Source organism: Caloenas nicobarica, chromosome 6 (genome assembly GCF_036013445.1).
Source record: "Caloenas nicobarica isolate bCalNic1 chromosome 6, bCalNic1.hap1, whole genome shotgun sequence".
In the NCBI taxonomy this organism is placed as follows: domain Eukaryota; kingdom Metazoa; phylum Chordata; class Aves; order Columbiformes; family Columbidae; genus Caloenas; species Caloenas nicobarica.
Window position 1 is genome coordinate 19,295,488 of NC_088250.1, and position 20,928 is coordinate 19,316,415.

Here is a 20,928-nt window from a genome sequence, read left to right on the forward strand (position 1 = left end):
AATCATGATTGAGATAGAAATATCTTCATGTCTTAAATTTTGACAGGACATAAAATTAGTTTCCCACTTCTCTCTAGTTTGTTTGCTTGTTTGTTTTTTCCTCAAAACCACATTATTAAATCTGGCAGCATACCAGCCTACACAGAGATTTTAATGCCTCTCCAGGTAGAACCGTTATCTAAATTCCTAGACTGAGTTAGTCTTTAATATAACATTAGAATTGCTTTGAGCCTAAAAGAACCACAGACTGATGCAAAACAGAACTTTTGCCTTGTTGTCTATTAGATTATTGCCAAGAGAAATAATGAAGGATATTTCATATAGTAAATCTTAAAAAATATATTTAATTATAGGGCTTTCAACTGGACAATGAAAACCTCATATTAAGTATGGACAGTTTAAGTGTATGCCCTCACTGTGGATGTTTAAATCGACATCATCTGCTGCAGATGTGTACCATGCACTCGGATGCATATGTGCAAATTTCATAATCTCAACATCAAGGCCGAGTTTTCAGTTAAAGTGCCAGATGTCAAATCTGCACCCTCTGTTTCAATGTTATCTCATCTATATTTCATAACACTCTAGAAAATGAAATAAAATGCAATTGTGGCTGGTCAATACCCTGATCTTTGTTTAGTTTATAGTAGTGTGGGTACAAGGAATATTAGTATTGCCTGGATTTTACTCTTTGGATTTTGGCAGCTTATTTATGAAATAATTGAGAAGTCTCTTAGCTGTACCTTTCTTTTCCAAGTGGCTTTTGACATTTTTTTTCTTGCCAAAAGGCAGCATTGGAAATACTTAACATAAAAATTCATCCTTGTATTAGTGCGGATGTTTTCCAGATTGTCCCAGATGGAAATTGTCAGTGATAAGAACAGTGCGTGAGCACTGTGGGTGCCTTGCACACATGCAAACTCAGATGCTGAAGGCTGAGGTCTGTCCTGTTACACATGGAGAGGTATTTGGTGCGTGATGGATTAGATTTTTACTGCTTCACAAAGAGCCAACTAAATCCAAACAGAGAAGGGAGAATTTCAGGTCTGTCCTTCCACCACTCCAGCCCTGAGTGGGACCTGAGGTAGCAGCCACCAGGACACTGGGCTCCTTGCCTGGGGACCTCTCTAAACACCACTCCACCCGTCCCGCCTCCCTCACATGGTTTCAATTCACAGGGCTGATCTGGAGCTCATCTCTGTGCTGGCCAAAGAGTGAGAGTGTCTCCAAGCACCCTCCTGCCTTGCTCCTCCACCCATCCCTCTGGTTGGCCCGTGGCTTGGAGGGACCTTCTGCAGTGTGGCCACCAAACCACTAATTTGCTCTGGAGCTGCTCTTCCCAAGAAGCAAGCCTGGAGCAGATCCTCTGCAGGTTTCTGCATGTATTTCCATTTGGTAGCAGGCAGTTTTGGCCTGGAGGCAGGGAGTGCTGGCCAGCCCAGCATGAGCCATATGGTGCATTCAGGGGTTCAGCATCACAGGAGGAAAAGGCAATTCTGCATCTTCCCCACTGGTGGTCTGCTTCAGCCCCGGAGCTTCAACTGGCAGCCCTTGTCACTTAGACAGATTCACATTACTCTTTTGGGACCAGATCTTCCTCTGACATAAAACTACAGCAGTTCCTATCAGCTAAGGACAGCTGATACTTTTTTTTTCTCACTTGTATTAAAAATTAGACATTTAAAACGAAGCTTTTCTTGCTATAGTAATAAAGGCAGTGAATTAAGAGAGCTAATATGGGTATGTTATAAAATCTATGGTTTTTAAAACAGAAAAAAAAAGGTCTGGTTTAGAATATTTTATATATGATACAAAGAACCAAACAATACAGTGTTAATGGCAACCTTTAATCTGCTTTATTTAATGGTTATCTGACCTGTTAGTTTCATACAACCCATCTAAAGATAGTTTTGGGGTTGTCTTTTCGGACAATTTTTAATAGCAATAATGCATTGCTTCCTCTATTTTTCTGAAGTTGCAGGAGAAGTGTCCTGGATTGCAACTGCGCAAATAATCTTGTGGTGCAGGAACGTAACATTTTGGACTTGTTTTTATGTGGATTAGAATGAGACATCATTTGGCAGTACTGTAAGGGAATTAGGTGATCGTGTAAACTGGCATGTGAAATAATGTGTTTTCAGTAACACAGTTGTTTTTCTTTGTTGTTTTCGAATTAATCAGTTTCAAACCAAAATATGTACAGTAGGATATTTAAGGTTACAATGAATCTCTTATCCTTAATTCGCCTTGGGTTTGGGGGTTTTTTTATTGCTTTGGACACAGTTTCCATAGTTTTGTAAACCTTTTTGAAGAGATGATCACCTTTTGGCTACAGTATCTCAGTAGTTTGGGGTGAGCTATGGTTGGCTCCAGCATGAAGAGGGGGTGATTGTGTGTATTTTGGGGAAGAGGAGTGTTTGCTAAAGCACACCTTCTGTTTGTTTCAGGTCACTTTTTGCCTCCACTTTTCCAACCTCTTCATTATTTCCATCTTGATTTTAAAATCTCTTCCGCAGATTTGGTTTTATGTTGCCGAGAACCTTTAAAAATAATTACTGAAACCATAGCAGCCCATGTGAAAGCTTTGAGAGGCAGAGGGAGCAGCGCAGCAGGCCAGACCTCGGCGGGCAGAGGCTCACTGCCAGCCGAGCGAGTGCAGATGCTGCACGTTGCTTCGGTTCCTTGTGCAAATGGACACTTCGTCATCCAGCTCCCCGCTGTGCAGCTGCCCAGCATGTGTTACCCAGCTTCACATACATCAGGGTTTTCGGGCTTTTAAAGTGATATTCATTTTTAATTACCATAAGCTAGTTATCACGTAAATTATGTAAAAAAAGTTTCATTTTGTAGCTATTCTCAGAGGAGGATCTATGATAAAATGCCAATCATAGTAGCTACGAAAAACTCTTAAGTGTGCAAAGTAATGGTATATTTTGTGTATATCCATTTCTACCTCAGCAAGCTGAAAATTTTCCATTGCTTTATTTGCAAACTGGCATTAATTCCTTTTGGCATATGAATTATAAAAACGTAATTGTTTTATAACATCCCAGCAGAGTCTATAAAGACGTTAACTTTCCCTGGCCATGATATTGAAATAAGCATTTAAATGGCAGATCGAATGCTATTGTAGAACTTTTTGCATCGGAGGTCAGAGAAGGTTTGTGAACACGGGATACCAGTCATATGCGGAGTGAGTCCTCATTTAGTGTCTACTGAGTTTGTAAGGTCTGATGTGAGTTTCTGTTCAGTTTGTGGTCTGTGAGCAGGGCACAGAGGGAAAGTTAGGGGGAGTTTTTCAGTAGGTCATGGTTCTTTGAGACAGATGACAGCATATCTCACTGGTTGCTCTCCCCAAGCTCATGAAGCAAGATGCCAGCAGTGCTGAACACAACGGATGGCATCTCTGTGCCGACTGTGGCTGCGGTCCATGCTCCACCAGCCTTCTGCATCCACAGGACGGTGTTGTGGGAGCCAATGCCAGCCTTGATTGCTGACTCTGACATTCCTCAAGTTTGTTACTTATGTGCAAATATGATTCATTGCCTCACAAATGTTCTGGTATAATGACTAACCCCAAGCTACAGCGCAAATCCCTGCACAGTGGAGAACATCAAGGGACTTTGTGGGATGTACTTATCTTAATCTTCAAGTCTGATCATCCCAAATAATTCAAACACTTTCAGCAAAGTCATAAAGTACAATGGGTCTCATCCAGGCCCTCAGAAAACTGGCCTGAGCCTTTCTGGGAACTCTAATGAGAGTAAAATCAGACTCTCCACCTCCCCCCATATTAGTGGAGGTTTGGAGTCTGAGCACTTTACAGCCTCAAATAATCCAAAATTAACTTTTGGAATGGAAAATAAGATTTTTTTTTTTTTCCTTTTTAATTAAAATCTCTACCAGACCTGGTTGCCTGTTTCTCACAAAACTGATTTATGGGGCTCACTGCACTGAACAGAGGCTTTTATTGACGGTAACCTGGCTCTGAGGTGGTATTTGATTTTCTGAACTGTCTTTGGAGGAGCAGGCTACATTACATTATGCAGATCTGGGGCTGGGTTTTGTTTTGTTTTTCCCACACTCTGTGCAGATCAGTCTTTGATTGCTCCTCTGATGACAGGTATTCAAGTTACTCTCTAATTCATGTCAACACCTGGGCTGTAAAAACTCTAATGCACTCTTGCTCATGTAGGTGCTCTTTCCCTGCTGACTGCACAGGCCACTTAACTTTTTGTTTGGGCTTTTGATGTGAAATCTGAACTAATCTTTGTGAACTGTAGTTTTTCAAAATTCTTACAGGAATATTGCAATATTTTACAAGAGAGAGGAATTGGAAAATGGTGCTTTAAATTAATTCCACATGCCTGGCCGTTATATGCCTCAGATTCCCCTTGTAGAGGTAGTCGCTATTTTAATATTATTTTATAGATGCTGGCTTTAGTAGAACAGGCACAGTTCATGGCAGGTTTAGTAAGACTTAGCTGATTGTGACGAAGTAGACAATTTATGTTAAAAAAGCCTATTTGAATGCTGAAGCTGATTGAATTTAAATCCTACGTCAACTAAGAAGTAAAATAATCTGACTGTGCGAGATCCTTGATCCTTTTCTGTATGCCTTCATAACAGTAAAGTGCTTTTGACTGCAGCATCATGTCATCCTGTTGGTCAGAAGAGAAAAGTGAACAAAGACAGCGTCAGCAGTGCTGTTACACAGTTCACAACATTATTAATTTAGTGCCATGGGCATGGAGAAGATGCAGTGTGAGGTGTCTCAGAGCTTCCACAGTGTAACCTGTGGCACCAAACAGGCTCTTTTCATCCCGACCTCGGGATCTGCAGAGAGAAGCCCCTCTCCTTACCACCACTGCTGTGAAGGGCACCCACTCCTGCTCGCCAGCGGGCAGCTATGGGTAGCAGAAGTCCACTAGCAAAATCCCAGGACTCACTCACCAAGTTTGGTTCCTATGACTTCTTTCCACGCTGGCTGAAAGTTGTAACAGCTCAAGTGTCCAAGAAAAACAGACTAATTTCTGATACTTTTTGGCCTGCTATGCCATAAAACAGTGGAGAGAAGGGAAAAAAAAATCCTCTAGACTTCTAGCCATTTGATTAGAATGGCAGAATTGCCAGCCTCGGGCCAGGAATCACCATGTCCCACTGTGGGGCTGAGGGATGCCATGGTGTGAGGGTAAGCTGGTGGAAAGTGTCCTGCTCTTTAGGACTTTTTCCAACTTAATGCAATGCGCCTTTTTTTTTTTTTTCCTGATTTAGGACTGAGTAAGCTGGAGGCAATACACAGAAATCCTTACTATCTGAACTAGCCGGTTCACCCTACCAACAGCTTCTAGAGCTTAAGACAGCTCAAGTTTTGGGGAGAAAGTTGTGCAGCAAAACATGTGCTGCTGAACGGCCACATGACACTGAGTGATCACCTCTGTAGTGAAGAGGCACTGGAAAAAGCTGCCTCATCAGAGAGAAGCTCTTGGGCTTTGTATTAGGAACAGTATTTAGTGAACACAAAATGTTCACAAGGAGGAACAGGCAAGGGAATAAGGTGAAGAGAGACATCAGGTCCTTGTTCCCCCAGGTATGCTGTCCCTGTGTGGAGAAGTGGTCCCTGCAGCCTCCCCAGAGGGCTGCAACCAGGGTCTCTCTCACACAGGGCTGCGTGCTGAGGTCGCCTCTGGTCTGGGTGAATCCCTGGCTGGCTGCATTGGGCAGCGTGCCAGGGATAACACAGCTTGTGTGTCGTTTCAAACATTCGGATTGATTAAAGGCTGCCTTGGATGGTGGGTGATGGAACGCTGCAGGCAGCTGTGCTCTGGATGGCTGAAGTAAGAGCTCAGGCACAAACAGCTTGCTCCTTAACCATCACTTCTGCCTTGGAGAGAGGGTGAAGCTGTTTGCTGTAGGGCTTTTCTTTGTGGAGGGCTTCAGGGAAGAAGGGCTTTTCAGTTTTTGGCAGGGAGGCAGGGCTGGGGAGGGAGCTGTGGGGGGTTGCAATGCCTCAAGTTGTGTCCTCCTGTCCCGTGGGCTGGGATACAGCCCAGTAATTGTAAACTTATCTGCTGTGTTTGGCCCCAACCTCCTGCTGAGGAATGACATGCACATGCTTGTTTTAAGGCACCGGCGAGGCTCCCCACGGTGCCTGGTGCTGGGGCTCTGCTCCAGGCGCCGTTCGCAGGGCTGAGGTCCCACTCCCCGGGGCAGGGTCACTGTGGCAGGGGTGTGAGCTGACTTTGGGAGTCTGAGCAGGCAGGAATATTTCTTTACATCTCTTCTGAAAGCACTGGCTGAAATAAATTATAGGAGCATGGATTGGATGGAAGCAATTTCTGTTTTCAGTAAGTCAGAGAGATACTTTCTGCTATAGTGTATTTGCTCTTACATTATCAGCTTTTCTCAAGTCAACATCCAAACACTTAAACTGACTAAACGTTTTGCTGCTTCTTCCAAGTAGTGACTATATTGGTGACTGGGGGCAGTCCTCCAACACTAGCCATTGCCTACGATCCCCTGCATATCTTGAAAAACATGTCACTGAAAAGGAAAAAACTTTTTAAAATACTTGGATTAAAACAACATTCTGACACCATAGCAGCCTATTTCTTAGCTGTAATTTTCCATGGATGCTGCACTGCTGGATTTTTGCCATGTAACTCCTGGTCGCCTTTGACAGATGAGGTTTGCTGGATGCAACTTGTTGTGGACCATGAGTGCATCTGGCTGTTACTGCTCTTGGCGCCCTGCAGTCATGCGCTGGCTCAGTGGCCTGATAGCTCGCTTGTCACTGACACCCCACAGTAACCTCCTTCCTGTGATGGTGAGAAGTAGCTCGAAAGTGTTCAGGGGGTTTAAAGACTCTGGGGAATTGCCCGGTATGAGCTGCAGTCAGTGCTGCCCGCAGGGTCCTTGTGCTTGGCTGGGGAGGTGAGCACGAGGGCTGGACGAAGAGGGAGATGCTGTAGGGTTGGCAGGACATGGGTGCCTGGGATAACTCACACAGAGACGTGAAAGCATCTCACTGCATCATCTCTCTCTCTCTCTCTCTCTTTTTATTTTTTTTTTTTCCCCCCTAACTAGTCTTGTGCTTTGTTTGCTATTGTGGTTATTTATCTTACTGCTCCTTACTGGCCCCTCAGCACCTGCACCTTTCACATAGCTCAGTTATGCTGTTGTAAGAGGTAAAAGATTAAAACTCTGCAATTTATTGACAAAAAATATATAATCTCTGCAGCCTATGTAGGGCAGAAATAATGTTCACTGTGATACTGGCTTGATGTGTTTCTTCCCCAAGAACTGCCCCGTGTGCTCCTGCCAGAGACCTCCAGGCTCGTGCTTTCCTCTTCTCTCCTTTTTGGCCCCTGACCGCAGCAGGATGGTGTTGCACCCCCCAGGTCGGTCACTGCTGCATTTGTAAAGGTGCAGTTCCCTGTGGCAGATCTTTCTGTTACTGCCAGCTCCTGTGTGTCATTCAGGTTGGGCTAAGTCCTATTTTGGGGCCGCATAGACCTCATCCGCTTTACACATGTGCCTGTGAGTGACGCCTGTGACCTGTCACCCCTCTGATGGCTGTTCATGGGAAGAGAATGGAAGCTCTGACTGGGCATCTGGGCAAGAGCCCTCCAGCATCACTGTACTGGCTGCTTTCTCCACCATGGTATTTTGTGTAGGGGTTGACATTTTTTGGTCTGGGTGGAAAATTATACCACTCATTTCAGGTACTATGGAGAGCTTCTTTGAAATGCAAAAAGTCCCAAATAAAGTTGGCTTCCTCTCTCTGGCAGCGGCAGCTCCCCAAAATTTCCCTGGGTCTCGTGTGTTCAATGTAACTTCTCTGTTGGCCTCCCTTTTGACTGTCCAGTTCTCTGCAACTGTTTTTAAGGGTGAGATGTTAGTGCCTCCTTTTGCTACCACAGCTTCCTCTGGACAGGACAGGACAATTTGCATTTCACACCCTGTAATGTCCTTTCTCAGGCCACAAAGTCTTGTAATCCCTGCACCAAAAGGAGTGTTGTTTTAGCCAAAAACCATCCTTAAAAGACCGGTCACTGCTGTTAAAGATGAGGTTCTTAGGGACATGGTTTAGTGCTAGAGTTAGGTTATGGTTGGACTCTATGATCTTGAGGGTCTCTTCCAACTTGAAATGATTCGATTCTATTCTAAAGGACCTCAAAATACTGAGAGTAACATTTTAGATGTCACTTTCTTCCTCCAGAGCTCCTCAACTCCAAAAGGTTGATCCCAGTTAGGGGAAGGAAAATCCAGGCATTCCTCCTGAGTGTAGGGTAGTTATACAGCAGCCTCCCTGTGTCTCAGCTAAAACTTGTACCAGGGTATATTAGCACCTGTCAGGCTTTTCACTCCTCTATGTGTGAGTGACTGAGGCCAAAGAGTCTCCTGAATACTCTTTCTTCACCCTGTAGGAGAATTTATCTTCAGTATATTCAGGTAGCTTCATGCTGTCCTGGCTTTGGTTTGGTGCCCTTGTTGAATTCTTTAGGGGCTTAAAGCCATCTGTCTGTATATTTAGTGATAGGATTCTACACATTTAGAAACTTTAAGAAAAAGAGAAAAAAAAAAAAACCAACTGATTTTTTTCAGATGGGATTTACTGGCATGGTGTTGCATGGTCTTCAGCATCCTCTGAAGCTCTTGTTCACACCTTGCCACGCACTTGCACCAGCCCCCAATGCAGACAGCACCTCTGGCCTTCAGACAGTATGGTGGTGGGACGTGGGACGTGCAGACTCACTAATGACGGCTCCACCAAGGAGAGTGGGAGTAGAGGGACTCAAACAAATTTCATGACATCACAGTAACATTTTTAACCAAAACGGTTTAATAGTTCTGTACTTTGTTAAAAAAAGGCTCATGGAAAAAATGTTGTGGTCTGTGTGAAACTGATTTTAAATTATTTTCCATCTACTTTGTAATGTTTTTACAGGTAGTTGTCCTTTTTGTTTTGAAAACTACCTTACTAAAATACTTGGTAACCTAGCCCAAATTCTTCAAATTCAGAATTTTTTTTATTTTTCCCTTCTTTCATTAGCAGGAAATAATGTATTTTGAAAGAACCAAATCAATACTGGTTTGGAAGTTAGGTCCTTTTGCATAGAGGGCCAATTGACAGCTTCGCGTTTGTTTCGCCTTAAGTTCTATCAATTCTATTTTATTTCTACAGTTGTTTGTTCCTTCCTCTTTTTTTGCTTGGAAATTAATCACACAGGAAATGATTAACCGCAGCTCGCTGTCTGTCTGCCTCTGACTCAATGTGTTGAAGAGAGGGTGTCTCGGAGCAGCTCAAAATGGCTGGCTAGATGCAAACACTGCACTTGCAGTCCGGCTGTTCGCACTGTCCATCCCATGTTAAGTGTCATGTGTCTTTTTAGCATTTGTAATGCTCCTGAAATGATTTCTGAAGTACCAAATTAAATCTGGAACGCCCAGCATTTGTGTTTCACAGAATTCAGGTTTGTGCCACTTTTGCCTGTTGCTCTTTGTGGATTACTTTGCAGAGCAAGGGGCTCTTTGCAGAATGCAACATATACATTCTCTCTCCTCTATTTTATTTTTTTAAATTAAATTAGTTTTTATCATGATGTGTTGCAAATCATAATATCTTTAATACCATTTCTGATATAGGCTGCCGGGTGTGCATGGTAGCTTGCAAAAATCAGAGCTGCTTTATGGAGCTCTGATCGTGTGATTTACCTGGGATTGGGCGGGCAGCTTTGGGGCACCTTGCCTGCTAATGACCAGGGTGGCTTTCTCAGAAGGCAGCAGGCGCGGGCTGGGTGCACACCCCTCCTGGTTGCACATGGTCTGCAGGAGGCTGCTCCGGGCCGTAGCTGCAGCAGTGCAGAGCGAGGATGAGGATGGTGCCGGCTCACGGCGATGGCAGCCCCACTCAGGGCTGGGTCTGCGGAGGCATCGGCAGAGGAACAAGGCTGCTGGCACCTGCCTCACGGTGGGACAGCAGCTGCTGCTGCCTGCGGTGGCAATCCTTCCCTCTCACCAACAGGACAGACCTTGGTGTTCGGGGCTTGGGCCGGCGCTGTGGTGTACGTGTGTGGGTTAGTTACCCTAAACCTGCACCACCAATGCTCACCTGGGTATAACGTTTCCACGTAGCTTCTTAAAAGCCGCGATAATTTATACTACTGCCTAGAAAATATGCAAGGATGCGTGTCTTTGGTTTCAAAGTACAGATATGCCTTCGGCCTGGGTCTTTTGAAATTGGTTCCTTTTCAACACCCTGCAGCACCAAGTGTTGCAAGGAACTTGGTTGTTAACAGATTTTGTAGGTAAAATTTATTGCTGGGTGGATCAGTTGCTGTTTTGCGTATTTTATAGTGTCAGCTGTTAGCAATTGTACATAATGTCCACTGCTTAAATTCAGCTCTTTCCCACTGACCAAGACCAAATAATTAACTGAGTCCATTGCTGAAGAGTAGGACAGTAACCAAAGCTTTCCTCTAATTGCAGAGTTACTCTTAATATCTTAGGATTTCTCTGTGCTCTGCACAAAACAGTGATCCTGCAAATTAGTGATGAACAAATCAGCTGCAGAACTCAAGTTCAGCGATGTGCTGACTCAGCTGCTTTGCTTCTGCAGCCCAAGAGGTGCTTCTCGTGCCCAGGGTCAGCGCTGTGCGGGCAGGCCCCGAGTCACTGCCTCTCTTCACCACATTATTATTCTTCCTACAGGCTTACAGTCTTCAAATTAAAAAACCCAGAGCGTGCCTCTTTTTTTCTTACCGAAAGTCAGACAAAGAAATAGATTGTACAAAATCTAACAACCAAAGAGCAAGGGTGAGTTAGAGCTTCAAAGACAGAGGTGCCATTTCTTGCTGCAAAGTTTCAGATCGAGTTTCTGAAATTCTCTTTCTCAGAAGTAGGAGCAGAGTCAGCAAGTGACAAAAGTAAGAGTGAAGCAGTGTTGTAACTTACTTTCAAAGCTAAAATTTTGCAAACTGGGGTGTTTCACTGGCTCTGTAAGTGGATGCATTATACTGTTGTGTGTGGGCACGCAGGTTTCTGAGTCATGCCAAATGATCTCTTTTCTGATGGCTCCTAAGGGAAGTGTGTGCTCTAGAACATCATTAGTAAACAACTCTGCAGGATGATTGCATTAAACTTCAAGCCAGTTCTGCCTGAGCTTAGCCTAGTAGAGAAGCTTGTCCTGTGCTTCCAAAATGCTGTTTTGCAGGCCCCCCCCCGGTAACTGCCCTGGGGGCTACAGCGCTTGCTCAGCAGAGGCTAAATGCTGAGCTCACCAGTGTGTAGCTGTGTATCTAATTTCTACTCCTGTCCTGTCGAGAAAGCCCTTCAGTACCACAAGAGGTGGTGACTACAGGTACATCAGAGGATGTCATCCCTCTGGAAGATGGGATAAGCAAAGGGGGAGCACCCAGTGCCTTTTTCCTCCTTACCTCTTTGCAAATAATGTGTGCCAGGTGGGTTTTGGAGAGGCTGTGTCTATGGGTAGTGGCTTCCCCTTAGAGAACTTAGGCTTTGAGTGTTACCTTGCTTCCCCTCTGTCCCTGCCAATTCCTTAAGAAGCTGATCTAAAGCTACACAGTTAAAAGAAAAAAAAAAAAAAGGAAAACAGACCAGCACAAGCATGCAGAAAGCAATCGCGTAACTGACAGGGAGGTAGGCAAGTTATAGTATTTACAAAAATACTGCTTTTTAGAGAAAGAGCTTTATAAACCAGCTGGCTCACTTGCTGCATTCAGGTCTGAGCTGCCTGAAGGAATTCATTTAAAGGTCTGATATTGAACCAAACTTTATTCCACCTGCTCCAGAAACTTTCCTGTGGCACATGGAGCGCTGAGGAGACTCAAGGCACATTATCCAGACTGCTTTGGCCTCTTATCAAAGCAGTACAGAGAGCAGAATTTGTAATATCTTTCTCTTTTTAATCAGTTGAAGGAGTTAAAAGCTGGGTGAAACAGCCTGATGGCACAGTTACACTAGAGACAACTGCAGCTGTGAAAAGACTGTGTTAAGAAACAGGATGGTTGTGGTCTGCTGTAAGAAATAATTTTCCTGTTGACTGTTTTTTTAAACAGGAAGCTGAAGAACAAAGCAGCATTAGTCTTTGTGCTTTTAATAGGCTTCAGATTTCAAATATTGCATTTAGGATAAGCAGATCGGGAAAGGGATAGGGCTTGGTGGAGTTTTATGTAATGACTGAGAGCTAGAAATACAGAAGATGGGAATAGAGCTGAATCCAAGCAGATCCTCTGAATGTGAAGCTTGTGCCTCCCTGGAGAGGCCATAAGATGGGCAGTGACGTGCCAGAGGACTGATAGGAGCACACTGCTCCGTCTGCAGGGCTTTGTGAGCGCGTGTGGTTGCACAGCACTGCGTGGGCTTGGCTTCGCACAGTTTCCTCTTTGTCAGTCAGTCTGTCCATCCGCCAGCTTCCCCTCTGCTCCGGAAAGAGAAATGGTTTCTGCAGTACAGGAGGAGAAAACCTGCAGATGCTGGAGCCAGCAGTAGTGCTTCAAACCTCTTTGAACTCCATGTTTTTTTCCAGATAGTCTGCCAGAGATAGGGCTGATGTGTCAGACTGCTTTCCAAGCCCTTTCCTCCCTTAATGGATTTTGTCAAAAATCTTTAAGTCTTATTTCAGAAAAGCTTTCTTCTAACGAAAGGTAGCTCGGCATTTCTTTTGGTGAGGGTTTATAGCTGTATTCTAATTCTTTTGAAGCATGAACATATGACAAGATAAATCTGTACTTCTAACCGTTTTTTTCTTACACACATATCATGGATCATCTCAGAGCAATTACAGACTTTGTAGGTGGTGACTCACCTCAAACCCTCACTGAAAATGCCATTTTGTTCCATTCAGAATATTTTCCTAATGCTCAGTTAAACTGTGAAGGGTACTGTACCTTGCATGTAGTTGATTCAGCAGATACTGTGCTATTGCAGTTCTCCCTGGTTTTATCAAAAACAGTGAAGTGCCTTCAGAAAATAAGAGCTGTGTATTCTTGTGAAATAAATTGCCCTGTGGACCTCAGCGGTCAGCCTGGGGTTGTCTGGAGAATAACCCTTATTCCTATTCCCACTGTGTTTACTTGTCTTGTGCAAACACAATATAAAAGGTGGCAAATCACTGTTACTAGAGCTGGCTCAGGTGAATGGGCAAGAGCAAAGGACAAGCTGAAATGCCGTAGCACTGTTAGCAAAGCCCTGGAGCCTCCGATAGGTGCAGTTCCAGCAGCAGTGTGCCAGTGCCACAAAAAGCCCTCGTGACTTGAAATAAATTCCTCGTGCTTCTCCTTTCTTTTTTTTTCATTTAATATTTTAGTTGCAACGAAGTTTTACATCTCAGGTGTGACGTTCCTAGGGTTGCCCTAGGTTGGAAGTTCTGCTTGAGTTGGGGAGAAGTGGGAGCCTGGTCTCAAAGCAGGGAAGCTGGGGGAAGGCTGAGTTTTGGCAGCCGGGCTTTTCCCTCTGCAGCAGCCCGCGGTGGGGAGGCCGGGCTGCGGCTGCTCTTCCTCCTTTGGGCAAGTGATCAGAGCATGGGACAGAGCCTGACACTGTGCTTGCTGTTCCTGAGAGGGCAGAAGGTGCATTCAGAGATGATGATGGAGCTTGGTGTTTTCAGAGCAAGCAGGGAGAAAGAAGCATGAGTCTTTCCTAGAGCTCTGCTGTTCCACCCTACCCATAATAGTGTGCGTAGGGGGTGGCAGATCTTCCAGCAATGTTAGGTCTTTAAAAGGTCTGCATCTCTTTCTGAATATGATCTCAAAGAGATGATGCCTTCTTTAAGTAAGAGTTAATGGTATAGCTACGGGATTATCCTGAAGTACTTCCACAGGAGCAAGATCATTGGATTAAACAGAGTTCAATTTTGTTATTGCATTTTTGCGAATTGCTATGGCCCTGCATGGGTTGTGTTTGTGTGCAAAACTGGATGTCTGTGAGTTAGTATGGCAATGTTTAAGGATGTGGCTGGTTTCCATACAATGAAACACGAAGTTTCTAAGATTACTTAGACTTAGAAAATGTAGCAGATAAACCTGTTAGCTGCAAGGATATTTCTTAGCCTTGCAGAAAATACTTCCAAAGGTGACAGATTTATTAATCTCTCGTCCGTGTGTGTCTCTGTGTTTTGCTGTGCAGGTTTTTTGGCAAGCCTAGACAGAGCTTAGCCTTCCACCATGCCTGTGCCTCCCCCTCCAGCTCCCCCTCCACCCCCAACACTGGCCTTGGTAAGTTTTGCAGGAGGTAAAGGTACCGTAGGTATACACTGTTCTCTGTTGCTGTTTGTCATATTAAAAGGGACACACAGAGGCATTGAGGCATGGATGAGAGTATGTATGCTATTTGAGGAAAGCTCTCCTACGTTATGTTTATGGTTGATGATTGATCCTACAAGAGGGACTATCACTTGCACTCCTAGTGCCCATAATGGATATCACTAGCCACATTCACTCTCCATCCTCCTCTTCCTCCCACAGGAGGTGGTTTGATCTGAGAGGAGAGGTGCAGCTCCCCAACAGCTTGTCTAAGTCAGGGGAATTGAAGTCTTGCTGTCCCATGGCCTTTCTCCAGCCATGTATGCCCACCTTCTCCCTTGTTCTACTCTACTACGTACACGACCCAAACTGGGAAAAACGAATTCTATTTTTTTAATTTGGCAAAGATAGCTCTTAGCCAGCATAGCTTCCGTAATCAGGCTGTGGTACCAGAGTGCAGGAGCCACTGCTGGCACGGCGTGGTGGGTGAGACTGCCTCCAACCTGACTTAGGTCAGCCTAAGCTGGAATAGAGCTTGTGCTGTGTTCTCCCTCCAACAGGCAGTCACCTCATTGACAGGAAAGAAAAAGCTGCTTAAAATGCCATTGTAAAATACTCAGTTATTTTCAGAGCAAAACCCGAGCTGGTTACACAGACAGGTTGGGCTGTGCTGCTGAAGAGCCTTTCCCTCATTTTCTACCACAAGCAAGAGACAGACTCTGTGCTTCGTCCCTCCGTGGCAACTCTTGCCGCCTTTCAGGAAATTTTCGTAACGCTGATCTGATAAATTAGAAAGCTTTTTGGGAACCACCATTACCTGGAAGAAATAACCATATATAATGCATGTATGTGTGCATATATGTGTATGTTTGGTGGGGGAGTTTTTTTGGTTCTTCCTTGAAAAACTGTGTCACCAAAGCATAAACTGAAAAGAGAGGACCGTTGAGACAAACCTCATGCATCTAAAGGTTTTATTTGGTCTGTTTGAAGAGGTCTATATTGTCGAAGTGGTGATTGCCATTTTAAAATATTTCTGTCAGCTAAAGCTCCATCTTTCTTCTATTTTATCCAGAATTTGTATATTAGGAGTTTTCACTACAACTTTCAAGAATGTCCACCTTTTTGTGTAATCAAATTATTTGTGTAGTCTGTCCTTGTTCAGTCTCCAAAATGGCAATTTGCCACAGATGTGTCTTGCCTTTAAAAAAAATCAGAAACTCTAAATCTTCAAAAAATGTCAATTCACATAAAAGCATTCTGTTTGCAGTGAATAGTGTGGGTTAGAACAGCAGCAGTGTTTGGGGCCTCGAGTCAGTAACAAGACTGGCTACCTATAACATCATTCACAAAACCAGACATGGCGTGCTGCCCACTCCAGTGTGGTTAAAACAGAAATTGAGGCCTCAAGTAACTACCATATTTGAGCAGAACTTTGTAGCTAGAATTTGAGGTTTATTTTGCCTTCTCATTTTAACTTTATTTTGCAGGCAAATACTGAAAAGCCATCCCTGAGCAGGTCAGAACAAGCAGGGAGAAATGCTCTATTATCTGATATTACCAAAGGAAAAAAGCTCAAGAAGACTGTTACTAACGACAGAAGTGCTCCAATTCTAGACAGTAAGTACAATTCTGCCTAGAATCATAGAATGATTTTGCTTGGAAGAGACCCTAAGGATCATGGAGTCCAACCATAACCTAACTCTAGTACTAAACCATGTCCCTAAGAACCTCGTCTAAATGCCTTTTAAACACATCCAGGGATGGTAACTCCACCACTTCCCTGGGCAGCCTGTTCCAATGCCCAACAACCCTTTCCATATGCATGAATGGTTCTACGTATCTGAATGCAGAATATTATTTAAATACCATCAGATGCACTGCCATGAGAGAAGTAGGTAAAATAAAATGCCAGAAGTTGGCATACATAAAAATAAATTCTGTTCATCAAGGATTACGTCAGCTGAGAAAACAAGTACTGCTTATGAAATGAGAGTGTTAATTTGTTTGCTTACTCTCATAAAGCAGTTTATTTTCATGCTTGCTTAATCAGAAAACTATGCAAACCCTACTCGGAGCTGTGCTGAGGAGCTGCAGCAGGCCAGGCAATCAAAACCCCTGTCAGGACTGAGAGCACAGAGTGGGATTTCAGACTCTAGTTTTGTGTAAACAGTATAAAAATAAAGGCACTCCGGCTTGTTTATGGCCCCAGTACCACTGAAAGCAAAACCAGAGCCAGGAGCCACACCCCACTTGGGTGTCACTCTGCTGCACACAGTGCAGCTGCTCTGGGACTGACGCAGGGCTGTTATCTTTTTGGCTGAGCCCTGTTGCTCAGCCTGCCCAGTGGTGCCCTGGCACAAGGCAGCAGCTCCACTTACCTGACAAAGTCTCCATCCAGCTGTGCTGCTGCTGTGTCTCGCTGTGCATCTCGGCAGGTGCTGGGGGGAGGCTGGAAAAGCCCGTGTAGCACAAGTGTTGGGAAGACAGGACAGAAACAGGAGAAGGGCGAGGAACAAGAGCCTGCTATGTCAGAGGAGAGCCGTTTATTGCCTGGGAAGGGGAGACACTTCAGACTGCTTAGCCAGTGTGATACAACTCAGTCCAGGTCTGGCCATGCAGTTAAAGGCTAGACTGTGACACGAAGATGATGAGGAAAGAAGGAAATGCCCAAAGGAATGAGACCAAATTAAAAAAAAAATTAGATACAATCCTGCAGTCAGCCAGGTACCTAGTTTTTAAACATTTGAGTATTATCTCTGAAAGCAAAGTTACATGTTCTAGTTATTGTAATGAGCTGGAGAAAAGCATTAAGAGGATTAAAGAAGGAGTAAACAGTAAGATTAAAATGATATGACCTGTTATCTTGTTTACATTAATTAACAAATCATGATGAAAGACTAAACCATAGTAGCAGCATTTCCCTAGAGGTTCACACCCTGTGTGAGTCAGGCCTCAACTGAGCTAACATGCTTAAGAAAAGAGAAGCATGATGTGAAACGTTCCCCCATGAACATATTCTTCCTCATTTTTTCTGTGTGGGATTATTAGAAGTGCTTTTCATCCACAGGTTTTAATTATTTTAAAGTCAGTGAAATTTTTACCCACCCAAAATTACAGAAATTGAGATGCCAAGAAATTAAGCAATTAATCCTCAGCCATGTAGCCTGTCACCTGGGAGCTGATCTCCACAGATATACCAACCTGCGGGCCTGCTCATTTTGCAGCGATGCTCTGAATAGGGCTCTTTCCTGTATTTGTAGTTATGGAAACACTTTCATTTTACTTTTAGCATCTCAGTGTTGTCAGAGCAGAAATATTGACATTAGAGAGAAATGGGAGAGGAAGCGGAGTGGCTGATTAAAATAATTCCTGCCTATTGGAAAATTTAGCAGCTGATGATCCTGTCACTGCATTTCTCAACCTACAGGAAAGTGATCAGAAATGAAATCTCCCCACTAGGCTTTGTTTAAATAAGTAGGTATGTTGCAACATCATCAATAGTGACAAAGTTCTGTTCGTTCCCAGCAGTGATCACCAGAGACATCTCCAAGTGGAAGGTTTTCCTCTTTCCTTCCTCATTTCCCATGAAATTGCCCTGTTTCTTGGTTTGCATGTGGAGAAGTGGAGGGGAAAGGTACGAAAAAATGGGAAGCAGCTACAAAGATGCTAACACAAACAACATGATATTCTCAGAGGCCCCATCCTTGCTCAGTTCCAAATTCTCCATAGTGACTGTTTCCCTACTTTCCAGTCCAGAGCAGGCTAAAGGAAAGTGATGGCTTAATAAAACACAGTGGCTATGTTTATTGCACCACTTCTTCTATGGTGCAATAGGAGTGGTGATGGTAGCTGTGATGATCCAGCCTCAACAAGGATTTGTGTGCTTTGAAAGCTCATCCATTTTTCCCCAGGTATTATACAAGCGTTGCTCTAATGAAAGAGATGACTTTGCAGGATCAGTCTTGCTTCTCTGCCTAACGTGGGGGATTTTTTTTCCCAACAGAACCCAAAGGACCTGGTGGAGGTGGCAGCGGTGGCTTTGGAGGAGGTGGCGGTGGCAGCAGCGGTGGTTTTGGTGGTGGCGGCTTTGGTGGTGGTGGACCGCCTGGCCTCGGAGGCCTTTTTCAAGCAGGAATGCCAAAGCTCAGATCTGCTGCAAGTCGAGATGCTGGTAAGAAAGACCTTGCAGTTCCAGTGTGAAAAAGTAAATGACATTGCTTAAAACCTTCATAGCACTGCCATAAATTACCTGCTGGGATCGAAAAAGTCTTCAAATAGCTTAGGCTCTTAGGGAAATGTAATTTTCAGCTTAAATATTGCTTTATTGTTAATACTCCCTCACAGGGAGAAGTGAGACTTCCACTCACCCTTCTAGTAATTGATGAAACCTAAAGATCTCAGCGGTGTTGAGATGCTGCCTGCAAAGTACAGTCAGGCAGACTGGGTCCTGCCTTAGTTGTGGGCATGCAGGATTGGAGGGAGCATAAGAGGATTCCAGGTCAGTTCTCCCTTGCGCACCAGGAAAAAGGATCTACTTTCCAAATGGAAAGTACATCTGCGTCAGCAGCATGATTTACCACTTCGGGAGTGCATGAGGCATCCCAGCTGGCTGGTACGCACACTGCAGCTGGAGGCTTCTCTGGGGCATGCGCTCTGTTCTTCTGGCTGGCAAAACAGCTGCCCAAAGCCCTTTGAAACAAAGGAGACCTGGGGCCACTGAGTTTCGTAAGGTTAAGGATGTACCATTTTACACTTGTTGAAGGAGGACTGGCCAAGAGGGGTTGCAGGGTGTTACAAACCTTACATATTTTATAGACTAATGTAATTTTTCAGTATATGTGTACAAAACAGTCTGTTGGAGCTGGTATTTTCTATTGTGTCATGGTCTATTTTGGGAACTTGTATTAGTACAAAAGTTCCTGGCATCACAGAGCGGTGCTGCTTCAACCGTAAGGCTGGCTTGCCTTCTTCCTGATGGGCCCAAGGACATCCTTAGATATCAGTTACTAGAAAGGGCTGAGAAGAGCCTTTTACGGGACTGTCGTTGTTAAACATTACGTAAAAGCTAAGATTTCTTTGCTTTCGGGTTGATGATCTCAAATAATTGTTCATTTCCTCCCTTTCCGTGCTATTGCTTGCTAGGCGAGGGCTGCATCAGTGGTGTCACTTTGGTTTCTCCCCAGTGGTCCCTCGTAAGCAGGGTCAGGCTGTCACCTGCCCCTCCGGCGCGGTTCCCCAGGGCTACCAGAACTGCCGATAACTGCTGCTGGGTGCCAAGCCCTGTGTGCCCCGCGCCGCGCCGACCCCCGCAGCCTTTGCAGTGCCTTAGGTCGCGGCCCGTTCGGAAGCCGCTGGGCGAAGCCCCCGCCCGCCGGAGGCTGATGCCCGCTCCTGTGTCCGCAGATGCCGGCGGAGCCCGCCCGCCCGCCCTGCCGCCCGGAGGCCGCTCCGCAGCCGCCAAGCCCTTCTCTCCGCCGAGCGGCCCGCCGCGCTGCCCGGGGCCGCCCTCGGGGCCGCGGAACTCCGCTCCCGAGCCGCAGAGGAGCCGCCTGCCGCCGCCGAGACCCGACGTCGGCTCCAAGCCCGAGCCCCTGCCGCCCCCGGTGCCCAGCACCCCCCGGCCCATCGCCTCCAGCCTGCACAACAGGGGGTCGCCGCCGGTGCCCGGCGTGAGCCGGCAGCCCAGCCTGGGGCCCTCGCCCCCGCCGTTCCCGGGCAGCCGGAGCGCGGGGCCGGCCGGGTCCCTCCGGCAGCCCGGTCCCAGCGCCGCGCCTCCCTTCTCCGGCCGGCCGCCGCTGCCGCCCACGCCGGGCCGGCCGGGGGAGGACAAGCCGCCGCCTCCGCCGCCCCCCGCCGGGCACAGACCCCCCGCCGCCCGGGAGGCGGCTCTGCCCCCGCCGCCGCCGCAGAACAGCAAGCCACCCGTGCCCGCCGCCCCCCGGCCCGCCCTGGGCGCCCCGGCGCCCCCGCCGCCCCCCAGCAGGCCCGGGCCGCCCCCCGTCCCGCCCGGCCCCGGCGGCAGCGACGAGATGCCGCGGCTGCCCCAGAGGAACATCTCGCTGGGCTCCTCCTCGGCGGCCGGCGGCGGGGGGGGCCGTTCCGGACCCCTGCCCCCCCCGCCCAACGAGAGGCCCCCGCCGCCCGTCAGAGACCCCCCCAGCCGATCAGGTAGGGAGCTGGGGCGGCGCTGGAAGCAGGGAGGGGAACGGGGGCTGAGGGTCCTGAGCTTGGCGGAGGTTGAATAGATGGGCACAGTGGGATGAAGTGGTGATTCTTTGTGGAAACGGTAAATCACTTTGCCAAACGTTGGCCGTGCCACTTGGAGGGTAACCCAGAATCTTCAGCCCTCCTGCCCTGATACGGCCCTGGAGGTGCTTCACCCACTGTGACCCAGAAGGAGCGACATCCGATGGCTTTGGCAGGGGTGTTGCGTTTTTGCCATGCGCAATGCACAGAAGTGCTGGAGGAGCAGGATGCGGCGTGGGGCCGTGCCTTCCCCGCCAGCCTGCTGCCGTGCACGCATCTGCTTTGCATTGCCAGCAAACCATACTGCTAGGCACGAGGGATTCAGCAGTTGGAAACGAGCATTTGTGAGTGTCACAGTGGCTTAAGGAAAGTCACTGCGTCACAAGCCTGCTCACGTGTACGTTTGCAGATCTTGTCA

At 46.3% G+C, this 20,928-nt stretch overlaps 1 protein-coding gene across 2 annotated transcripts in view; it reads left to right on the plus strand.

Moving 5' to 3' along the window:
• Positions 1 to 20,928, plus strand: part of WIPF1 (WAS/WASL interacting protein family member 1) — a 58,206-nt gene that overhangs the window by 26,847 nt on the left and 10,431 nt on the right. For both annotated transcript variants that reach the window (XM_065637729.1, XM_065637730.1), the window contains exons 3-6: positions 14,149 to 14,237; positions 15,752 to 15,881; positions 18,268 to 18,435; positions 19,668 to 20,432. In XM_065637729.1, coding sequence (XP_065493801.1) covers positions 14,187 to 14,237; positions 15,752 to 15,881; positions 18,268 to 18,435; positions 19,668 to 20,432 — 1,114 coding nt within the window. In that variant the 5' untranslated portion in view covers positions 14,149 to 14,186. The remainder of the gene's footprint in view (positions 1 to 14,148; positions 14,238 to 15,751; positions 15,882 to 18,267; positions 18,436 to 19,667; positions 20,433 to 20,928) is intronic.